Source organism: Orussus abietinus, unplaced genomic scaffold (assembly GCF_000612105.2).
Source record: "Orussus abietinus isolate OABI.00-Male unplaced genomic scaffold, Oabi_2.0 scaffold160, whole genome shotgun sequence".
Classification (NCBI taxonomy): Eukaryota; Metazoa; Arthropoda; class Insecta; order Hymenoptera; family Orussidae; genus Orussus; species Orussus abietinus.
The window spans coordinates 99562-117787 of NW_019394352.1; the positions used below are offsets into that span (position 1 = coordinate 99562).

Genomic DNA, 18226 nt, shown 5'->3' on the forward strand with positions numbered 1-18226 from the left:
ATGACTAAAATCGTGGATCACAATCGCGGAGCAGCTATTTCCGAAAGCGAGACTGCGAGGCAGTTGGATGGTCCTCTTTTTTCTTTTCTTTTTTTTTTTTCGCAGAGTGAAGGTGCACTTAGAGGGCAAAATGCATTTTCTTAACATACCCTGGAAAGTATACGGAATACTGAGACATTTGGTTTTTGGCGGGCAGTGTGATAAATTTTCTTTTTCTTTTTCTTTCTTTCTTACTTTTTTTTTTTTTCGAGCAAAGGAAAGAAATTACGCTACGAAGTTTCGCTTAGCTGCCTAAATGGAGACCAGCGCTCCGGAACGGAGACCGAAATGCAAACGCAAAAGCAATAAATATTAATTAGTACGGTAGGAAGGAAGGAATGTATTCGGTGTTCTCGTTTCCGGACGAAAAGAAACATCGCATTACCCCAGAAAAGAAGCTTCTTTAGCACCGACCCCCGGCTCGGTAAATGTTGCTAAATCCCCTTGAAAGGCCGAAGGATTTGCGATAAAATTGAATCTAGGCGAGATGCTGCCTAAATGTATCTTGCCTTTGAAGGGGAAAAAAGAAAAAAAAAACAACTAATAAGGATCTTTGAATTTGCTCGGCCTCGGGAGAAGAACAATCGACAGTGTAACACCTGTTTCAAACTAGGATGCGCGGCGTCGAAATACAAGCTTGGACATTAATTTAACGAAGAAAGGCACCTAATTACATATGATCTAGTATCTACACTTGTTTGATACAAAACAAATAAATATATACTATATATATATATTTATTTATTTATATCCGGTTACTCTACGGATTCGTTAATAATATTGTCTGATTTTTGCAATGAACTAGATTTCTGTCGATAGACTCTCAAATAGGGACTAAAGGCGCAGCGCGGTAGCAATACTGAAATCCGACGGAACCTCGGTTTCGCAAACAATTGGAAAAAGTCGCGAACGAGACGGCTTTATCAGGGAACTTCGAGTTCGGTCGTCGAGTCGGTTGTTCGTTTCACTCTTTAGACGGGACGGCGTAGCTGAGCAAAGGGGAACTTTCGTCGAAATTAAAGAAGCTCGCTCTTCTCCGCGAGAAGCAGAAAATCACTTCGCCCCTTCCCTTCGGTCGATTCTTGGTCGGAAAATAAATCGTTCCTCGGACGAAGTTGACGTACATCGCCGTTACTATCACGCGTGCCTAGATTTAGGAAACTCATTCAGTAACCGCTAAAATTTCTTTCCGCACGTGTTAGTCCTTTTAATCGGTGTTTCGCGAACATTTATAAACATGCGTTAGATTCGAGCCGTGAACAATTGACACGGTCGGCGAGTAGATGCGTCATACATGGTCGTTGCGGGTCGATATATCGTGTCTTTTTTATTACGGACTTAAGGTGTTACGAAAGTGTCATATATATACATATGTACATAAAAGTCATAATGTAAAACCTGTCTCCATAAAAACCGAGTGCACCGAATAATCTTAAACATTAACATGTAATTACGGAGGTCCTAACTAAGCTCTTGAAACTCGCGAAATTTTATACTTCGAACAGAAACCCAGAAAAAGTTGGTCTTTCTCGTTTTTTTTTTTCCGGAAAATATAATCTCGCGAGATGTAAGACCCTCATTGGGACCTCCGTAATCACGCGTCAAAGTTTCGAGTTAATCGGTGCATCCCATTTGGAGAAAAGTTATATACTTTAATGTTTTTATGTATATAATGACCCTTTCGTATCACCTTTACGCGACTCGCTCGATTCTACCTGATGAACCTGCAAGCAAAGCTTAAGATCCGAAGCGTAATCAATGACTTCCGTTAATCGCTCCCGTTTCTCTAGATCGGAGGATCGCAATCGCCTTAACGTTAACAAGGACTGTCAATGGTATCAGTCTTATGCGATAAGGCATTCTTTTCTGTCGTCGCGAGAACGAAGCGCGGTCGATTTCGAGTCCCAATAGAGAAAGACGATTCCATCGCCTCAACGCCAAATTCAGCGGCCTTAAGGCGCCATCAAAGTGGCATTGAAGAGGTCTCGCTCGTGAAACTTTTCTGCGAGCTGAGTGTACCAAATCTTTTCAAACTTTACAACGTGAACTTAGAGGCTATAAGGAAGGTTTCGACACTCACGAAATGTCCTTTTCTATCGAAAGTTTTGAAAATATCGATGAACTAATTTTTAAAAAATTGAAATTTCATGAGGGTCAGGGTCTTTTATATGGTCTCCATATTCACGTTGTCAAGTTTTAAACGATTCGGTAGACCAAGTGCGGAGAAAGGTTTCATAAGCGTGACTTCTAACGCCACTTTCACATCACCTTAAATCTTGACGACCGTGACTTTGAATCCCAGATTAATATTTCATACCAAGAGGAATCGCTATGAATCCTTGCTCGAAATATTCACGGTTTGTTCCTCGATCGCTTTTGCGTGCACCCCGTGATCAACGAACGTGCACGCGTAGCACGAGTGCGTGCGAAGTGCGCTGAAGTATTCGTTAAAAAGTGTCCCTGCACGTATCGTACTAACGGTAGAAGAAGTCTACGAGTCTCAAAGAGTACAAATGTAGTGAAAACGCGTAGCTGCAAAAATAGATGCGTGTGCCTCTCTAGTAAATTTCCTTGACTTTGTTACGTACCTACTGCCCCATTATTTTTGGTATCGAGCTGCCAAGTTTAACAACCTGGTATCAAGGGAACTCGCTGATGGATTTTTAATCCTTATCGTTAAATCGACGTGGCGGTTCCTTCCATTATCCCGGAATCGAGACAAGGAACTCCGACAGGTGTTTATCGACACCAGAGGGCTTATCGATCTAACCGATAGCGCGATTCTATGAATACCTGTAAGGCTTTACGAGTCGCAGATCGACCCCGGTGTGGATATACACCGTCGAGGTATCAGCGAAAATGGGAACAAACCGAGACGTTGTTAAACTAACGAGATAAAAGTTACCTACGAGCTCCCTCGAACGGAGAGGTACGCTTAAGGTCGACGGCGACCTCGCCTCTCCTCGCTGTCGCACTCGGTTGGTATAAACGCCCTAAAAATGCGAGACTTGTTTAATAACCCTAAAGTACGAATAAATACTAACTCGAGTACCCGGTACTCGGTTGGAACCAAGCAAAGGAGCCTCGGGACGTTCCTCTTGCGCGAGGAAAGGTACTCGCGCGATCTTGGCACTTATTTCGGAGGATCACCGTACGAGGATCGGAGTTCTCGTTCGCCCTCTCCCAGAAGAGATAACACGCCGATAAGAAACTGATTTCGAGCCAGGCATCTCAAATCAAAAGCGATTCCGTTCCTCGCACAATCACCCACCGACCTAGGACGCTAATGGGTTCTTTCCGGCAGGGAGACATCGGAATACAGTTGTAGTTTGAAAATTCAAGCCCGTGTAAACGTCCCCCTGAATAAAATGTCCACGTGTCAGGAATAAAGTTGCAGATGAAATCCCAGTCGGGGGATGTTTCGTCGAGTATGATTTCTGATATAATTCTATATTCCTGAGTCCATGCCGGAAAAATCACGCGCCACCAGGACGCTCCGGGTCGAAGACCTCGTCACTCCGTGAGGGTACCAAGAGACGCGACCTCGGGCCGACCTGGCATCGCCTCCGCGAACAGCGTTCTCCAAGACCTGTCCATCGATCGGTCTGACCCGGAGACATCGGTCAGAGAGCCTCGTACTAGCCGAGGTCGACCCTGTCTCATGTGAAGGGGTTGCTGCGCCTCTTGAGCGAGCCGAACCGCTTCTCCGGCTCCCGAAAGACCTCGAAGGGGGCGACCCCGGAGCCGGCTCTCCTCTCCTCGTTCTCGTCGCTAGGAAAGTCCTCGAAGCTCATGTTGCTGAAGCCGGCGACGACGACGGGGCTCTTCTTGACCTTGTTGTTCCTCTTGTAGGAGCTCTTCGCCTTGTGCGTGGCTCTCGGGGGCAGGACGCCAGGGTCCCCGACGTTATCTTCGATGAGGTGGTACCTCGCCTTCTCGGTCTTGACCTTCTCCTTGCGGTGCTTCGGGGAGTCGTCGGCCACGAGGGGTTCTGGGGACATGGGGGAACCCACGTCGGGCGAGCACTCCTCGCCTGATAGGCTGTCCGTCCCCCGTACCGTCATCGAGACGGGGAACGTCGTCGCCTGGTCGAGGTGCGCCGTGTACCTAGGGATCCTGCCGGTGCGGGAGGACTGGGCGCTGCTCGAGAGGATCGTCGTCAAGGCGCCCTCGACGAAGCTCGGCGACCCGGAGAGCGGCAACGAGGTGGGTCTCTGCTGGCTGTTCACGGTCATGGTGGCGAACTCCTCGAACGGGATCGAGCCGAAGAGGTCCTTCGGCGACCCTGGGGGCAGGGCTCCTCGACCTGGACGGCAGTCACCTGCGGACGAACAAACGAGGATACCTCCGGTTAGAACCTTTGCGTCGAACCCTCAGAAACCGACGTCCTGGACCGAGATCGGGTTCCCTACCGGATAGACACACCAGGGTGACGTGTACCGAGTCTCGCGCCAAGTACGCGGTACCGACATTCGTTACAGTCCCGTCCGAACTCCTCTATTCCGTCCAAAGGCGGACCCGCGAGCCTCGTTCTCCGAAGGTCAAGGAAACCCTTCGTCCTCGGGGGAATTAACGTACGGTGTATTTAGTTCGCGGGACGCGAAACGTCTTCACTACCTGGAGGCCGATAAGGTTGCGACACCAGGTCGACGAACTCGGGATGGCCAACTTGCGGCCCCACGGAGAGCGAGGCTCCCTGGTGGAGGGCCACCTCCGTGGTGACGAGGTCCGATGGGGCCGAGTCGAAGGGATCGACGAAGCCGGTCGAGCTGAACGGCGAGGAGCCGAAGAGGTCCTTCTCTCCGACCTCGTCCTGGCCCAGTGGCGAGGAAGCCACCCTGTTGCGAAAGCCATGACCAAACTCTAGAGCTTCGAAGCTACCGGGCCTGTCCCTGGGTCCGAACCCGCGCTCGGGTCCGTCTTCTAGGTCGACCAGTGGTGAATTCGACACAGGAGTGACCAAACTGGACGCGCGACCGGGGGTCTCCCTGGCAGCGCTGCTTCTCCTGGAGCTCCCTGGCCTAGGAAACGGCGCCAGCGCGAAGACGTCTTCCTCGGGCCTCCAGGCCATCCCCGGTGGTCGGTCGCCCAGGTTCCCGAGACGCCTGGTCCCCTCGTCGTCGGAGCTGTCCTCGTCGTCCAGAAGCAGCGGTTTCTCCCCGTACTGGTGGCCGACGAAGGGGTCTCCTTGCAGAGGACCGGGCTTAGCCTCCGGATCCAGCTCGTCGTCCAGGAGCAGCGGCTTCTCGCCGTAGCGATGGCCCACCACGGGGTCGGCCTCGACGCTCGGAAGACGCTGTTCCCTGTGTCTCCTGGACCTCCTGGCGCACCTGCGAGGTGGCTCATCCTCCTGGGCGGTCGCCACGGATTCGCACTCCGCGTGGTATGCCGAGCTCCCACAGGTGCGGACGCTCTCGGAAACGGTCTCGTCGACCCGGTCGGCTCGACGATCCTCCGCTCCGCTGTCCTCGGCCCCGACGATGGGACCCGGCCTTCCCTCGTCGTCGTTCATCGCCCTCAGGTCGCTCGCCGAGCCAATGGAGTCCTCGGACTCGCAGGCTCTTGTCGTCTCCTGGCCACAGGGTTCTCTTCTCCTCCTGGCCAGGACCACCCCCTTTCCTCGGCGCCGCTTCTTCTTCCTCAAGCGGTCCTCCGTCCGCTGGGCCAGCTCTTCCTCGCTGTCGCTCGACGCCTCGTCCGCGTCGAAGGAGAGCTTCTCGTACTTGGACCTGTCCTCTGGAGGGGCTCTTACAAAAGGAGGCGAAGCTGGACTCGACCCGGTCAGGAGGGAGGCCTCATCGTCAGGACCCACTGACTCCACGGCCCCTGGACTCCACTGTCCTCCTGGTCCCAGACTCGCCCGGGCATCCGCCGGTTTACCTGGAAGACGATTCTAAAATGAATCTCATTGTCATTATATCCTCCGCACTCCCTTTTTCTCGAGAAATATATAAAAGGAGAGCCGAGGTGGCTCGATTATTTTCTTTTTCTTTCTTTTTTTACCTCGAAAATCCTTCGTTATAAAATATGTATATGGACATCTCCCTCAGCTGCACTGATAAAAACGCTCATATAAATTTACATACTCAGTCATTTATTATTTTTATCTCACGATAAAATTCCAGTAAACCTTTCATTGTCTCTACAATATCGCATTCAGCATCTAAATTAAAGAAAATTATAACCTAATATTACTTCTAATTCAAGTACAAATGTACTAATACGGTAAATATACAATGTCACGTGTAATTATACGCTTTATAATTTTTGTAATTTTTCCATTTTACGTATCTCTATGTAAACCTTCGTTTATTATGTGTGCAAAAATGTATGTAAATTTCCCGTCAATTTTGATCAGTGCCGCGAGTTTACTCCGACGACCGAGGGAGGACCTTCGTTCTTGGGAGAGTACCTACCTGGGGAATACCTGCGAAACACGGTCGACTCGTCCACAGAAACGCGAGATTCTTGATAGTTATCGATACCCCGAGGAAAAACGTTCACGGAAGCAAAGAAATATTTCGTCGATTAAAATAATAAGTATTTGAACTCGAATAAACTGAAATAAATGTAATAACCCCGAAGGAACGCCTGAGTCGGTTCATCCGAGTTTATTAGAGTGAAATAAAATTATTCCTTGAATGAACTAACTACTTCTTCGGTATTAATCAAAGAAATATTTCTCTGGTTCGATGAAATTTCCTTTTCCTCGGTGTACAGAGCGAGGTGTCGCGAATTCGGTCGAGGCCCTTTTTTATCGAGGCTCGCGAGTACAAGAAATGAGCCCCGACTCGAACGAATCAGCAGGTGGATGTCTTGTCGCATATTAAAAAATAATGTCAACCTCGCCCTGGAGCGAAGGGAGTCTCTAAGGGCCGGTTGCACCAATGTTCGAGTTGTAAATCCATCATTATTACTTAACGCGTGATTAGGGTACTCCTACTTGATGGTTGCCATACATTGGATTTTCATCCTCGGTTGGTGTTTCATTTTTCCCGGTGCAGCGCGAATTCAAGATAATCTAGTCATGGTTTAGGAACTTAACAGTAATCACGGTCGGTGCAATCAGCCCTAATTCTAGAACGGAGAGGATCAGAGTCTGATTAGGTCTGCCGCAGACAGTTTGCGCCGCGAAAAGACGACCTCTTGCCCCCGACTCGAAGTTCCCTCTTCTCGACTAGCCCCCGGGGTTAATTACACGATAGTCCGTATGTACATGTATGTACAGATATATACAATATTAGTAGTGCCACCACCTCGTCTGGAACAGTCCTAATCAGATTCTGGAGGGGTCGGGAACGTGCGGCGAAGACGCAGCAAAGCTCTAGAAAGAAAAAGAAAAGGTGGAGCTCCAAAATTTCTAAAGCCGCCTCTGCCTCGTCCCGGAAATGGAAACAAGAAAGTGCATTTAATTCCAACAATTCCAACGAAAGAAAACCAAAAAAAAAAAGAGAGAGAGAAAAAAACGAAAAAAAACAACAATTAAGTGCACTTAATTTCGACCTCTTGCAGGGACCTGCGCTGAGAAAAAAGAAAGAAAAAAGAAAAAAAGAATTCCATCGAACCAGAGAAATATTCTATTCATTCGAGGAATAGTCAACCAGAGAGATACATCTTCGAAAGGTACCAAGAAAATATCTTGTCAATCGAAGGATAATTATTTGACCGAGATTAACTGGAATAAATGGGATGCAAGATTTCTTCGGAATTGTCACAATTCATTCCAGTCAGATTTTAATTGAAAGGATATTTCTTAGGTATTGTTCAAAGAAATATTTCTTAGGTCCAATTAATTTTCTTTCTCTTTTATTTTTTTTCAACGTGGAAACTGAATTTTCACGCGAGAATTGCTGCGTCTCGCGCTTCGGTCCATCCACTGAGAAAGAATCGAACTCGGAGTGCTCACATACACGTTTATTGCTGCAACATATTTGTCTCACTCTCTCACTCTCTCACTCTCATTATCATAATTCTCGTAGGTCATACGTCGAGAAATTCAATAGCGCGTCCAAGATTGTCAGGCCCCTGGAGGTAGCTCGGATATTCAGGACTGATAACCGATATCAAACGTGACCCAGACCGTTTCGTTTTCCGACTGTACGTGTCGATGTTTACGGAAAGAAAGAAATGGCTAGAATGGACAGAGAACTCCGTGGGAATGAAAGGCCGATGCGAAATATTCGAAATACTCAAAATATTCGAAATACTCGAAATACTCTGGCGATTCCCTTTGCACCACCGACTCGGACGTCGCAAAGATAGAAGCGACCACCGTAAACCGGAGTGGCGAAAATTCGATAAAATCGCAAAAATCGCAAAAATCCTCGCCCAATAATAAAAGAAACCCAGAATCCTTCAGTTTACATTCCAGCGCCATTATTTCGTAAAGCGCCCAAAATCGCGCGATGAATCCTCATCATTTTTTTAACAATAGAAAAGAGGAGAGTCCCGACCGTCCTTTCCGAGGTCTCATACACGCAGAAAAAGAATTCAAAGTCGTAACGAGAAATCCGACTTGCTTCAAGAAACGTGAACACTTGAAAATGGACCAGGAAAATTTTTTTATCCAGAAACACATTTGTTACATTAAGAACAAAGAGAAAAAAAAATGATTATTTTACCGAGACAACACAAATACTATTCATGGGTGCAATATTCTTTTCTAGGAACGACAAATTATATATCCGTCATTTGTTCGATGAGGGATAACGATATTTTCTTGTCCATCGCTAGGAGTTAATTTGTTGATTAGGAAGTAATTTTTCTAAATAAAGTTCTCCACTGGCCACATCTACGTTCGGTATAATTGCAAAGATTATTGCTGTTGGTACAATTATGCCTGCGGTAAGAGGAAAGAATGTATCAGCAATGTCCTTTGTTAAAAGTGGAAATTCTTTTTCCCGTGTATACCCTGCGCCAGGAGGCGGAAGTATGGGTCTCCATATTAATTTTTGATAACTCCTACCGAATTTTCTCCACTCTGTGCGTATCAAAGACTGCATCTAAGAATCCGGCCTTAAAGCTGGACGTAAGGACATCATCGCTCAGGCCTCCAAAACTAATCAGGATGTTCCAGACAGTGGACAAACAAATGTATATCTATACAATATGTACGCATGTATATAGATATATATCTCTCTCTTTCACATTACAAACATTTTTACAGTGCGCCGGTACGGCCTCACGTCGACTATCGGTAATTCGGATCAAGCTGATCGATCGATCCGATCTCGGCGTGTCTCGCTTCGAACTTAATCTCGCAATCGTCGAAACCTCCGAAGGAAGTCAATTTATCGAAGATTTCATTCTTTCGACCGGTGCCAGAAGGTGAGCTCGGATAATTTATCATTTTTCAAAGGACGAGAGAAGGCGCGACTCGAAGTTACGATTTTGCATATCTACGGATATTCAAAGAGTAGATCTTTCCTCCCGGGGATTTCGACGCCCCCTCGGCGACGTTTACACGGAGACAATTATTTATAACATTCGTAGTGGCAGACTTGTTTACCCCACCGCCTCCGACGAGCCGTGAAAAGTGTCGATGATAAAAGTATTATCGAACATCCGTAACAGATCTGGACGAAAATTGTGTAAGGACTCCGCATGATCGACCCTAATCAAATCTACCCGACGAACAAATCGAATGGCCACCTGCCTACAATCTCGTGTAGACTAATTTCTTCGTAGCTGTACAGAAGGCGGACGAGCACAGACGGAAGACGGAAATCTACGCCAGCGAATGTTGCTAAAGTTTTAATTAATCCTTTCGATAAAATCTGAGACTTCAAATTCCTCGTCCGGGGTGACTCGGAGCAGGTGGACGAACGTCTGCCATGCCGAGATCGTTCGTTATTCTCTATTTCCTTCATTCTCATTCAAGTCGCGGCGGACTCTGCCGCCAGGAAGAGGTCACGAGTCGCAGGACACAAGGGCGAAAATGGGGTAACCGTGCGCGGGAAATCCGACCGTAAGTACCCCGTCGTCGATCTGGCTCGCACAATCGAGATCACTGTAACTTGAACGTCACGCGAGCTGGTTAAACGGCGGCTAATCTACCGCGATGTTAGTGGCTTTACATGACTAATTACTTCACTTTATGTATATATATATAATATATATAATATATATATTCTCTATCTGTATGTATATATGTATAACAGGAGTTGCGGAAAGAAAGAGTGCCCTTGAAACGCATGCTTCTCGGTAAGATTATCCCTCGACTGGTTGAGAAATAAAATTGTAAATTTTGGCAACGTCACAAGGCTGTAGGGTCTTAACGATTACACGACCCGAAGGTCTGGAGGATATCGAAGTCCATCCCTGAATTGAATTCGTGGAGGTACCCATCCTGAGGAGGCTGCCAGAGATAAACGTATACGCGAATCCACGTGTTCTCTTCTTTCCGCACCCACGACACTATACACTATACAATTAAGGTAATGTGTAGAGTAATTTGTGTGTCTTTACGAGTAACGGAGCGAAAATATCTCTTGCCCGGGCAATCTCTCGTGTTTAACGTGTAATAATACATTTGTATAATATTTATAGGCGACATTCGCGTCCGGTTTGGCCATGGGTCTACCAATTCCTGTCTCTCTCTACATCCAGAATTCCAGATCGTTCCCAATCGCGAGTAAATCTTCAAGATAACAACCTACCAGCCAAGCGAAAGGATGCTCTTTGCAATATATATATATATATTAAATTTATGTATCACTTATTATGCGTTGACGGTAGCCCTCAAGCGCAAAGTTTCACAGTTAATTACAGTACTTGACAATGCGCATTCCTTCACTTTTCTCAAGTATATGTATATATTTATATATCATCTTCGAATCTCGGATTCGATGTTCATCTTCGTATGGTTGGCGCAGAAATCACTTCGATACGGATTAACCTTGCCTTACGTGTTACATAAAGTATGTTAACCGTGCTAATTGAGCATAAACATAACTGAGCAAAACTTAATCACAGAATATACCTTCCACGAGTCTAGCCGAGGATCCGGCGAGCAGAACGAAGTGATTCGATCCGCTCTTCCCCCTGCTATGCGTGATCGTTTTCATATTTTTTCTTTTTTTTTGGCCTTTTCATTTTTAACGAGTTTGGAATTCTAGTATTATCACGGCGTCTAGGACGCAAACATTTGCATGCATACTCGGAGCTCTTAAGTAACGACTGCAACGCTAATCGGATCTACTTCGAGTATGGCACAAACGAGCGATAAGGTAATAAGAAAAAATACCTCTATATATACATAAAAAGTCAAAATATTGATATAACTTTTCTCCAAACTAGGTGTACCGAGTTGTTGGAAACCTCGGCATATGATTACGGAGGCCTTAAGGAAGAACGCGGTGTTCATGAAATTTCATTTTTAATCAAAGAAATTTTTTTCATTCATCCTAGACTAGAACCAATACATATATATATTTTTTTTTAATGAAATCTCACGAGCACCACGTTCTTACTTAGGGCCTTCAAAATCACGTGCTGAAGTTTCAGATGATTCGGAGCACCCAGTCTAGAGAAGTTTGATAAATATTTTTATTTTTCATATATATATAGGATGACCCTTTCAAGTCACCTTAATGTCAAGTTGCAAAAATTAATCAAGAGGTCTGGGACATGATTTGAGTTGACCGACTTGGGTCTCACCGGGAAAGAAACGTCCCAACGTTAAATGTGGAGTTCAGAAGTTCTGGGTAGAAAACTTATTACAGGCGACACGGTAATGTTATGCAATGGCGCAAAAGCTTTGAAAAATCAATGAAATCCGATGGACCGAGCTCACCGGTCAAGGACGTGGCCGACTGACGTTAAAAAGCGACCACTAACGACCACTGGTCCTTAAATCGATCGAGAATTAAATTTCAAAGTAAGTACTGGAACGACTAAAAAAAAAAAGAATAAAAGTTAACGCTCGAATTAACCGGATTTAACGTGACGAAAATTTTACGACCCGCGGTTTATCTACCCTTAAGGTTTTACGAAAGGATCATTAAGAAACTCGGTAGAGTCTCGCGCCAAATATATATGAGGCGGGAAATTCTCTGGTTCTGTGTATATATATCGAAACGTCAAAATATTTATAAGAAGTAATGAAGTACGCAATGCTGATGAAATCTCATTTTTAACGACAAATTTCTTTTCGTTTGTCCCAGACTAGAACCAAGGATACACATTTTTTTTCTTCTAAAAAAAAAATGAAATTTCACGAGCATCATGTGCTGAAGATTGAAATGATTCGGTACGCCCAGGTCGGGGAAAAGTTTTTTTTTATATATATTTTGACATTTTCATATGTATGGAATGGCCCTTCCGTAAGAAATAATTAAATTCCCGAATACCTGAAGAGGTCAGAAGCGGACCAGAAATCGAATGTCGCCGGCACGAGTGGAATCCTCACTAGCGAGGAGTATGCAAGAAAATGTTGCTTCGATCGAGCATCAACGGATAACACCTCCGAGAACGTTTATTTTAATTTGCTACCTCCTAACTAGGCAAAAATGTTGAAGCCTACACTTAACGAGGGAGCACTTCCTTCGCCGCGATTATCACTCATCGCGTGGGCTGGAGGCAAACAGAGAGGAAGTAATTTCCTCCCCATTTCAAAGTACCCGCTCCATTAGTGAAATGAAAAGCCACCTCTACTCGCGAATACTCGGGGACCTAAACTCGACGATAATAACTTTAACGCGTGCGCGATTACAGGACGCACGTATAATTGTAAGAAACTAATTGGATATCTTTGGTATATATTGTCCGAAATGAAGAATTATCTAGCGAGGCGTAGTTTGAAATTTCCCTTCTACCAAGAAGTTACGTTGCTCGAGACAGTTGTTGAACCTCCGAAGAATACGATCAATGACTTTCAACCGAATCCTTTAACATCCACCCTATAACTTCTAGAGTATGACAGCCGTCCGCGTGCCTCCGTTCTCCAAACTGCAGGGAGGAACTAATTGCCCTAACGATGTTCCTTCTCTTCCGTTTCCCTAAATTTCCCCGGGAAACTTGCCACCGCGCTAGAATCCATTTTTGACATCCTTAATTATTCCCCGAGAAAGATTCCGCAGTAGTCGGACTACCGACACCCGAGATAAGGCTCCCTTGCGCATCCTTTTTAAATGTACACCGTGTATGTATGTTACATGTATATCGTGTCGTGATGTAAGGTTAATAAGTGCCAAAGAAAGTACGCGTGAAAAGGTAACGGTGGAGTAAGGATTTCATGCATTACCTCCGGCGGTTGCGGCAGCCTTCGATTCGAGCTTGTTTTTCTTGCCTGCTGAAACAAAACGTGATTCGTTAGTGCTAATTGGAATTTCACCTAAATTTCTCTAGGAACACTTGACGTAGATTTCTGAATAAGAGTAGGGAAAATCCCGGAAAAGGAGGCGCAGGACTTACCAGGCAAGCTAAAAGGTGCCAACTCGAAGGGATCCTCCGGTAATTCGGAGTAAGTCATGACCAAGCTTTCGCGGCTCTTGACGCCGCTGATGCTGCTGTTGCTGCCTTTCCTGATCTTGTCGAATTCAGCTCCGAAGATATGATCCTCGGTCAGCTGGCTAAAGGGTTGCGCATCCTCGAAAGGATTCCAGGCAGCAACGTCCGCACTGAGTGACCTGTTCTCCGCACCTGTTACGCTCGAAAGCTCACCCTGACGTTAAAACATTGCGATCAGTGCCAACAATTAGCGGTACAACTTCGCTAAGTACTTCACCTGTTCTCTAAATATCCAATCAACTACTAAACACTAAACTAGGTGCAGTGCAGAAATGAAAGTAAACGACCCAAACGAAAGATTCCCAAATTTGAGGAATTTTCTTTCTTTTTTTCTTCTACAAAACAAAGGCGAAGCGATAAGGAGCGACATACGACCGAAAACGACTGCGTTCGCTGTCAGAGCTTCGTCTACCAGTGGACAGAAGGGTTTCATTATTGACCAGTAATCAACAGAAAAGGATAAGGTGTGCACTCGAGTACTTACAACACGTACATGGGAGGCGCTAGCACCGATGCAAAGCCTGACGTCGGTTGATAGTTCCGGTGGAGTGCCACCACCGGTACGGGACTTCACCGAAGCCTCATACGGAGCCAGGAACTGAGAAGTCTCGTTTGCAAACACTCTGTGAACATTGAAAAATTGGCTATATGATAAACAAAGGATCCTTGGGGAAAGAAAAAAAAACGAACATAGTCATGATTTGGGGGATTCTCAAAAGAGCATAACGCATCGAAAGGGAAGACTTTCGCGTTCCCTCGACGGAGTAACCTACTTGTTAAAAGCACTTGTATCGCTGACGTTCCTCCTGTGGCGCGACGAGGACAGCGTGGGGCTATCCGGGGGAGAAGAGCTGGAGCTGATGTTCTGACTGATGCTCTCGATTTTGTTAACAGGCTTCGACGGCACCGGAGGCGCGGTGGGGGTCAACTTGGTGGGCCGGTCGCAGGAGGCGTTCAACTTGGCCGGTAATTGGCCAGGAACGGTGAACTTCGAGGGTGGACAGATGCCGGTGGGGGTGGTCATCTTCGGCAAGCCCTTCGTCGAGCCCGGTTTAGGGGCAACCGGAGGTGGTATCTTCGCAGGTGGTGGCATGACCCCGGTGTCGTCCTTAAATGGATCCGGATATCCTGCAAGAGAACCCCAGGAATAAATCATCTCTCAGGACTGAAAACTATTCCAAGCAGTGGGATCAAAAAATCCAGCCAGGAACTTAACCGTTCCGGTTAAGTCCAATTAACACGTTAAGCGCGGAGATGAGTTTACTAAGCTTTCCGTTCAGGTGGCACAATTTTTTATATACAGGATTACTGATACTGTGTATTGACGTCCCCAGGGACTGACATCGCGCTTAACGCGTTAAACAGAAAAAATTAAGAGATTCGGCGACCGTACCAGAGGACGGAAAAAGCGAGTCGAGATTCTCCTCGTTGACGGGGGCAGACCTGACCTCGTGCTGCCTCGAGTCGAAGTAGAAGGGTGCCTTTTCCTGAACAGCGACCGGAGACTGTCGAGACAGCGGGGTAACGCCGATCATCGGACTCTGGGTCTGGCCAAAAGGTGCCTGTTGGGCCTGAGGTCCGAATGGCGAGGTCTGACTCGGCGAGGGCACCTGAGCGAATGCTGGTTGTTGCTGTTGCTGTTGCTGCTGCTGTTGAGGGTTTGTAGGCAAACCCTGGTGGAACGACTGGGGTGTCGTTATCGGTGCGACTGGCGCGATCGGTGTGCTCTGATTCGTCGGCACGTAGGGAACTGGGTTGCCGACGGAATTCTGCGGCTGGCCAACGGATATCTGGCCGGCGATTTGACTTCCAAGGCTTAGCGGACCCGTGGCCACTCCCTGGCCCTTCGGCCTCTGTCGAGGAGTCACCGAGGTGCCCTCGACCGTCGACGTCATCATCGGAGTCGGTGGCTTCGCCATCTTCGCAGAGGACCGCCTCGCACTGTCCGACTCCATCGCTGGACACGGCAGCGACTCCAGCGTGGGTGTTGGAACTTTCTGGAGTAGAAAATCGTCCCATTAATTATAACCGCATTGATTTTACTCTAAGTGATAAAGAAGTATAAGCTCTATCGGCGAATTTACGTGTAAATTCTGTACGGGACACTCTTTGTTCTGGATTTGAAAGGCTATCGATGCCACCTGGTAGATATCCGGTCGTATGTCGGGGTCGGGCTCGAGCATGTACCTGATCAGGCAATGCAACGCCTTGCTGTACCTAGTGATAGGAAAATAGAAAATATCGACACTGTTACCGGGATGAGATCGAAACAAAGAACTTCGAGCTCACCTCGAGGTGTCTGGAATGGTAAAGTTACCGGAAAGGATAGCCAGGGTGCTCTCACCAAAGGGTGTCGTGAAGAAGCAAAGCTTGTACAGCAAACATCCCAAAGCCTATAAATGATGACTCGATTAGTTAATATTTTTCATGACCGCCAACCTTGAACACACCGGGATAATTTATTTTACCCATATGTCAGCTTTGGTAGTGATGGCCTTCCCGCAGTACATGTCGACCATTTCAGGTGCTCGGTAGCTGAGAGTAGTGTACTTCTTGATTTCTTCCTCGACTTGAGCAGCACCCTGAATGCTAGGATTCAGGATCTTCCCCGTAGCTGATCCGAAATCACACAACACATAATGCCCAGAATCGGCCAGTAGTATATTTTCAACCTATACATTAAAATATGAACGTTTAGTATTCACATTATTATTTTGTCAATTTTGATAAGTTTACGTTGTCCAACTTGCTTTCAAATCCCTGTGCACAATTGGAGTCTGACAGTGATGCAGCCGGGACACTGCTTCGCAGACATCGCAGAATATTTGCAGTACTTCTGGTTCGGAGAACCCTGTCTGTAACCTGGTACCGTTAATTCGATATTAATTTCTGATTAACTGGAGCGCCACCAATTAATTTCACTTAAATGTAGTTCGTACATCTATTTCTTTTCTCCCTAGTGAACTATTCGTGCGTACCTGTTAATCATTATTTGAAAAACTTGCGACTTGCAATAGGGCATCAGGAGCAAAAGCTCATGCACTCCGCCTCCTGTGTGCGAAATGCTACTATCTATGTATCCAATGATGTTCTTGTGACCACTTAGGTTACTCTGCAAGTAGCAATAAAATAATAAGCTCGGATCCATTATTGACTATGTTAGGTTTTACCGATCTAGGTACTCACTGCAATTTGGATTTCCCGTTTGCAGACACTGAGATCGTGTTTATTGTTGACATACATGCGTTTAAGAGCATAACGACCAGTCGATGACTTGACCAGGAACACCATTGCAAATCCGCCTGTAATAAATTAATAAAATGAACGTAGAGTATTTTACGAATTAAACAAGACTATAATACAGCGATACATCTTATTTTCGGTACAAATTATCAAAAAGGATTACATCGATGAAGTAGATAAGTGAGATAAATCCGTAACATAATGATTTGATAAGGAATTCCGCTGAAGTTATACTGGAGATAATACTAGGGCGTGTTACGTATCAAATAACAGATTATCACGAACCATAATTACAATACAAATATTGGAACTCCTGGTAGATTAGAAATCACCAACCAATTATTAATTTCTGCCTCCGGTCGCTGTCTGAAAAAATTCATACTACTTCGTAGACTATTTCCTGACGACGGCTTGCTCAAAATGAAACATCATACCGACGACGAATGCCTTTTCCAATCATTGCAATTAATTTTGGATCGCTAATTGAATCAGCCTAATCCTTCCTACGATTCGATGCGTCTCCGAAGAAGTAACGCAGAAAGATCTCCCTTCGCTGAGGATCTCAATATTCAATAGAATTCCGTGCGTTCGAAATTTCTATTGCTCGCGAATTTCACATGCCAAGAATTCCGCTTCCAAGAGTTTCACTCGTTATAAATTCTACAAGAATTCAAATGGCTCCGAAAATCCAGCATTCTGAGCTCGACTCCCTCTGGAACTTGATAAGCTCGAGAGTCACACTCGATGTTAAATTTACGCTGGAAAATTCTTTGCGCTGGAAAGGTCTGCTCGTTTGAGAATGCGGAAATTTTCGCCTTGTAAAAAACAGTCGTTTTCCTCGGCAAGCGCGGGGCGTGAGCGGTTAACTGTGTCGGAACAGGGCGTACCTTCGGCAAGGACCTCCTCGACGGTAACCGTGTGCCGACCCACAACGAATACCTTCCCGACGTAGCTGTTCGGTTCCTTGGCGGTGTTCTCGATCTTCGAGAAGAGCTTCTTCATGTTGGTACGTCCGCGCGGCCCTCCCAGCGCCAGAGTCGTTTGACATAAGGCCGCTTCTGAGCGTTGTCGGGGGCGGCGTGTTCCCCACCGAGGACGACCTCCTTGCGGCTCGCGTACCTCGGCGCGCCGTCGGCCGGCACGTCTTCTGCTTATCGCGCGCGAACTTAACCAAGAATGATCGATTCCACCATGATAACGGCCGACGCACTTCACCCAGCCGCCGACATTTTGGGGCTGCGCGCATCGCGCGTGCGTACGAACCCTGCCGGAAACATATGTATCATCGCCGCTTCCGGCGGAACGTCAAAAAACCGAGCACTCGGGGAAAAGAGAAGTGACAGGCTGCCTCATTCATTACCCCTCCCCGTCGGCTGAGAGACCGCCGAGGCCACTTAGAGTGCGAGTGCGAGAAGGATAGACTTATGTGGAAAAG

The 18226-nt window shown here is 46.5% G+C and overlaps 1 protein-coding gene across 4 annotated transcripts; it reads right to left on the reverse strand.

Annotated features, from left to right (window-relative positions):
- Positions 1-234: 234 nt before the first annotated feature.
- On the reverse strand, positions 235-18109 carry LOC105702868 (BMP-2-inducible protein kinase). 4 transcript variants are annotated; one of them, XM_023431958.1, is made up of 14 exons: positions 17679-18109; positions 16735-16850; positions 16527-16660; positions 16299-16410; positions 16017-16220; positions 15838-15941; positions 15633-15765; positions 14942-15545; positions 14322-14676; positions 14042-14171; positions 13453-13702; positions 13283-13330; positions 4657-5919; positions 235-4360 (listed from the first exon to the last, which is right to left on the reverse strand). In XM_023431958.1, exons 1-14 carry the CDS (start codon positions 17791-17793, stop codon positions 3699-3701), a joined length of 4230 nt encoding a protein of 1409 aa, XP_023287726.1. In that variant the 5' UTR covers positions 17794-18109; the 3' UTR covers positions 235-3698. The 4 variants fall into 4 exon arrangements, with proteins under 4 accessions (XP_023287726.1, XP_012286213.1, XP_012286212.1 ...); XM_012430790.2 differs by having other exon boundaries at positions 13283-13327; positions 14033-14171; XM_012430789.2 differs by having other exon boundaries at positions 14033-14171.
- Positions 18110-18226: the final 117 nt, after the last annotated feature.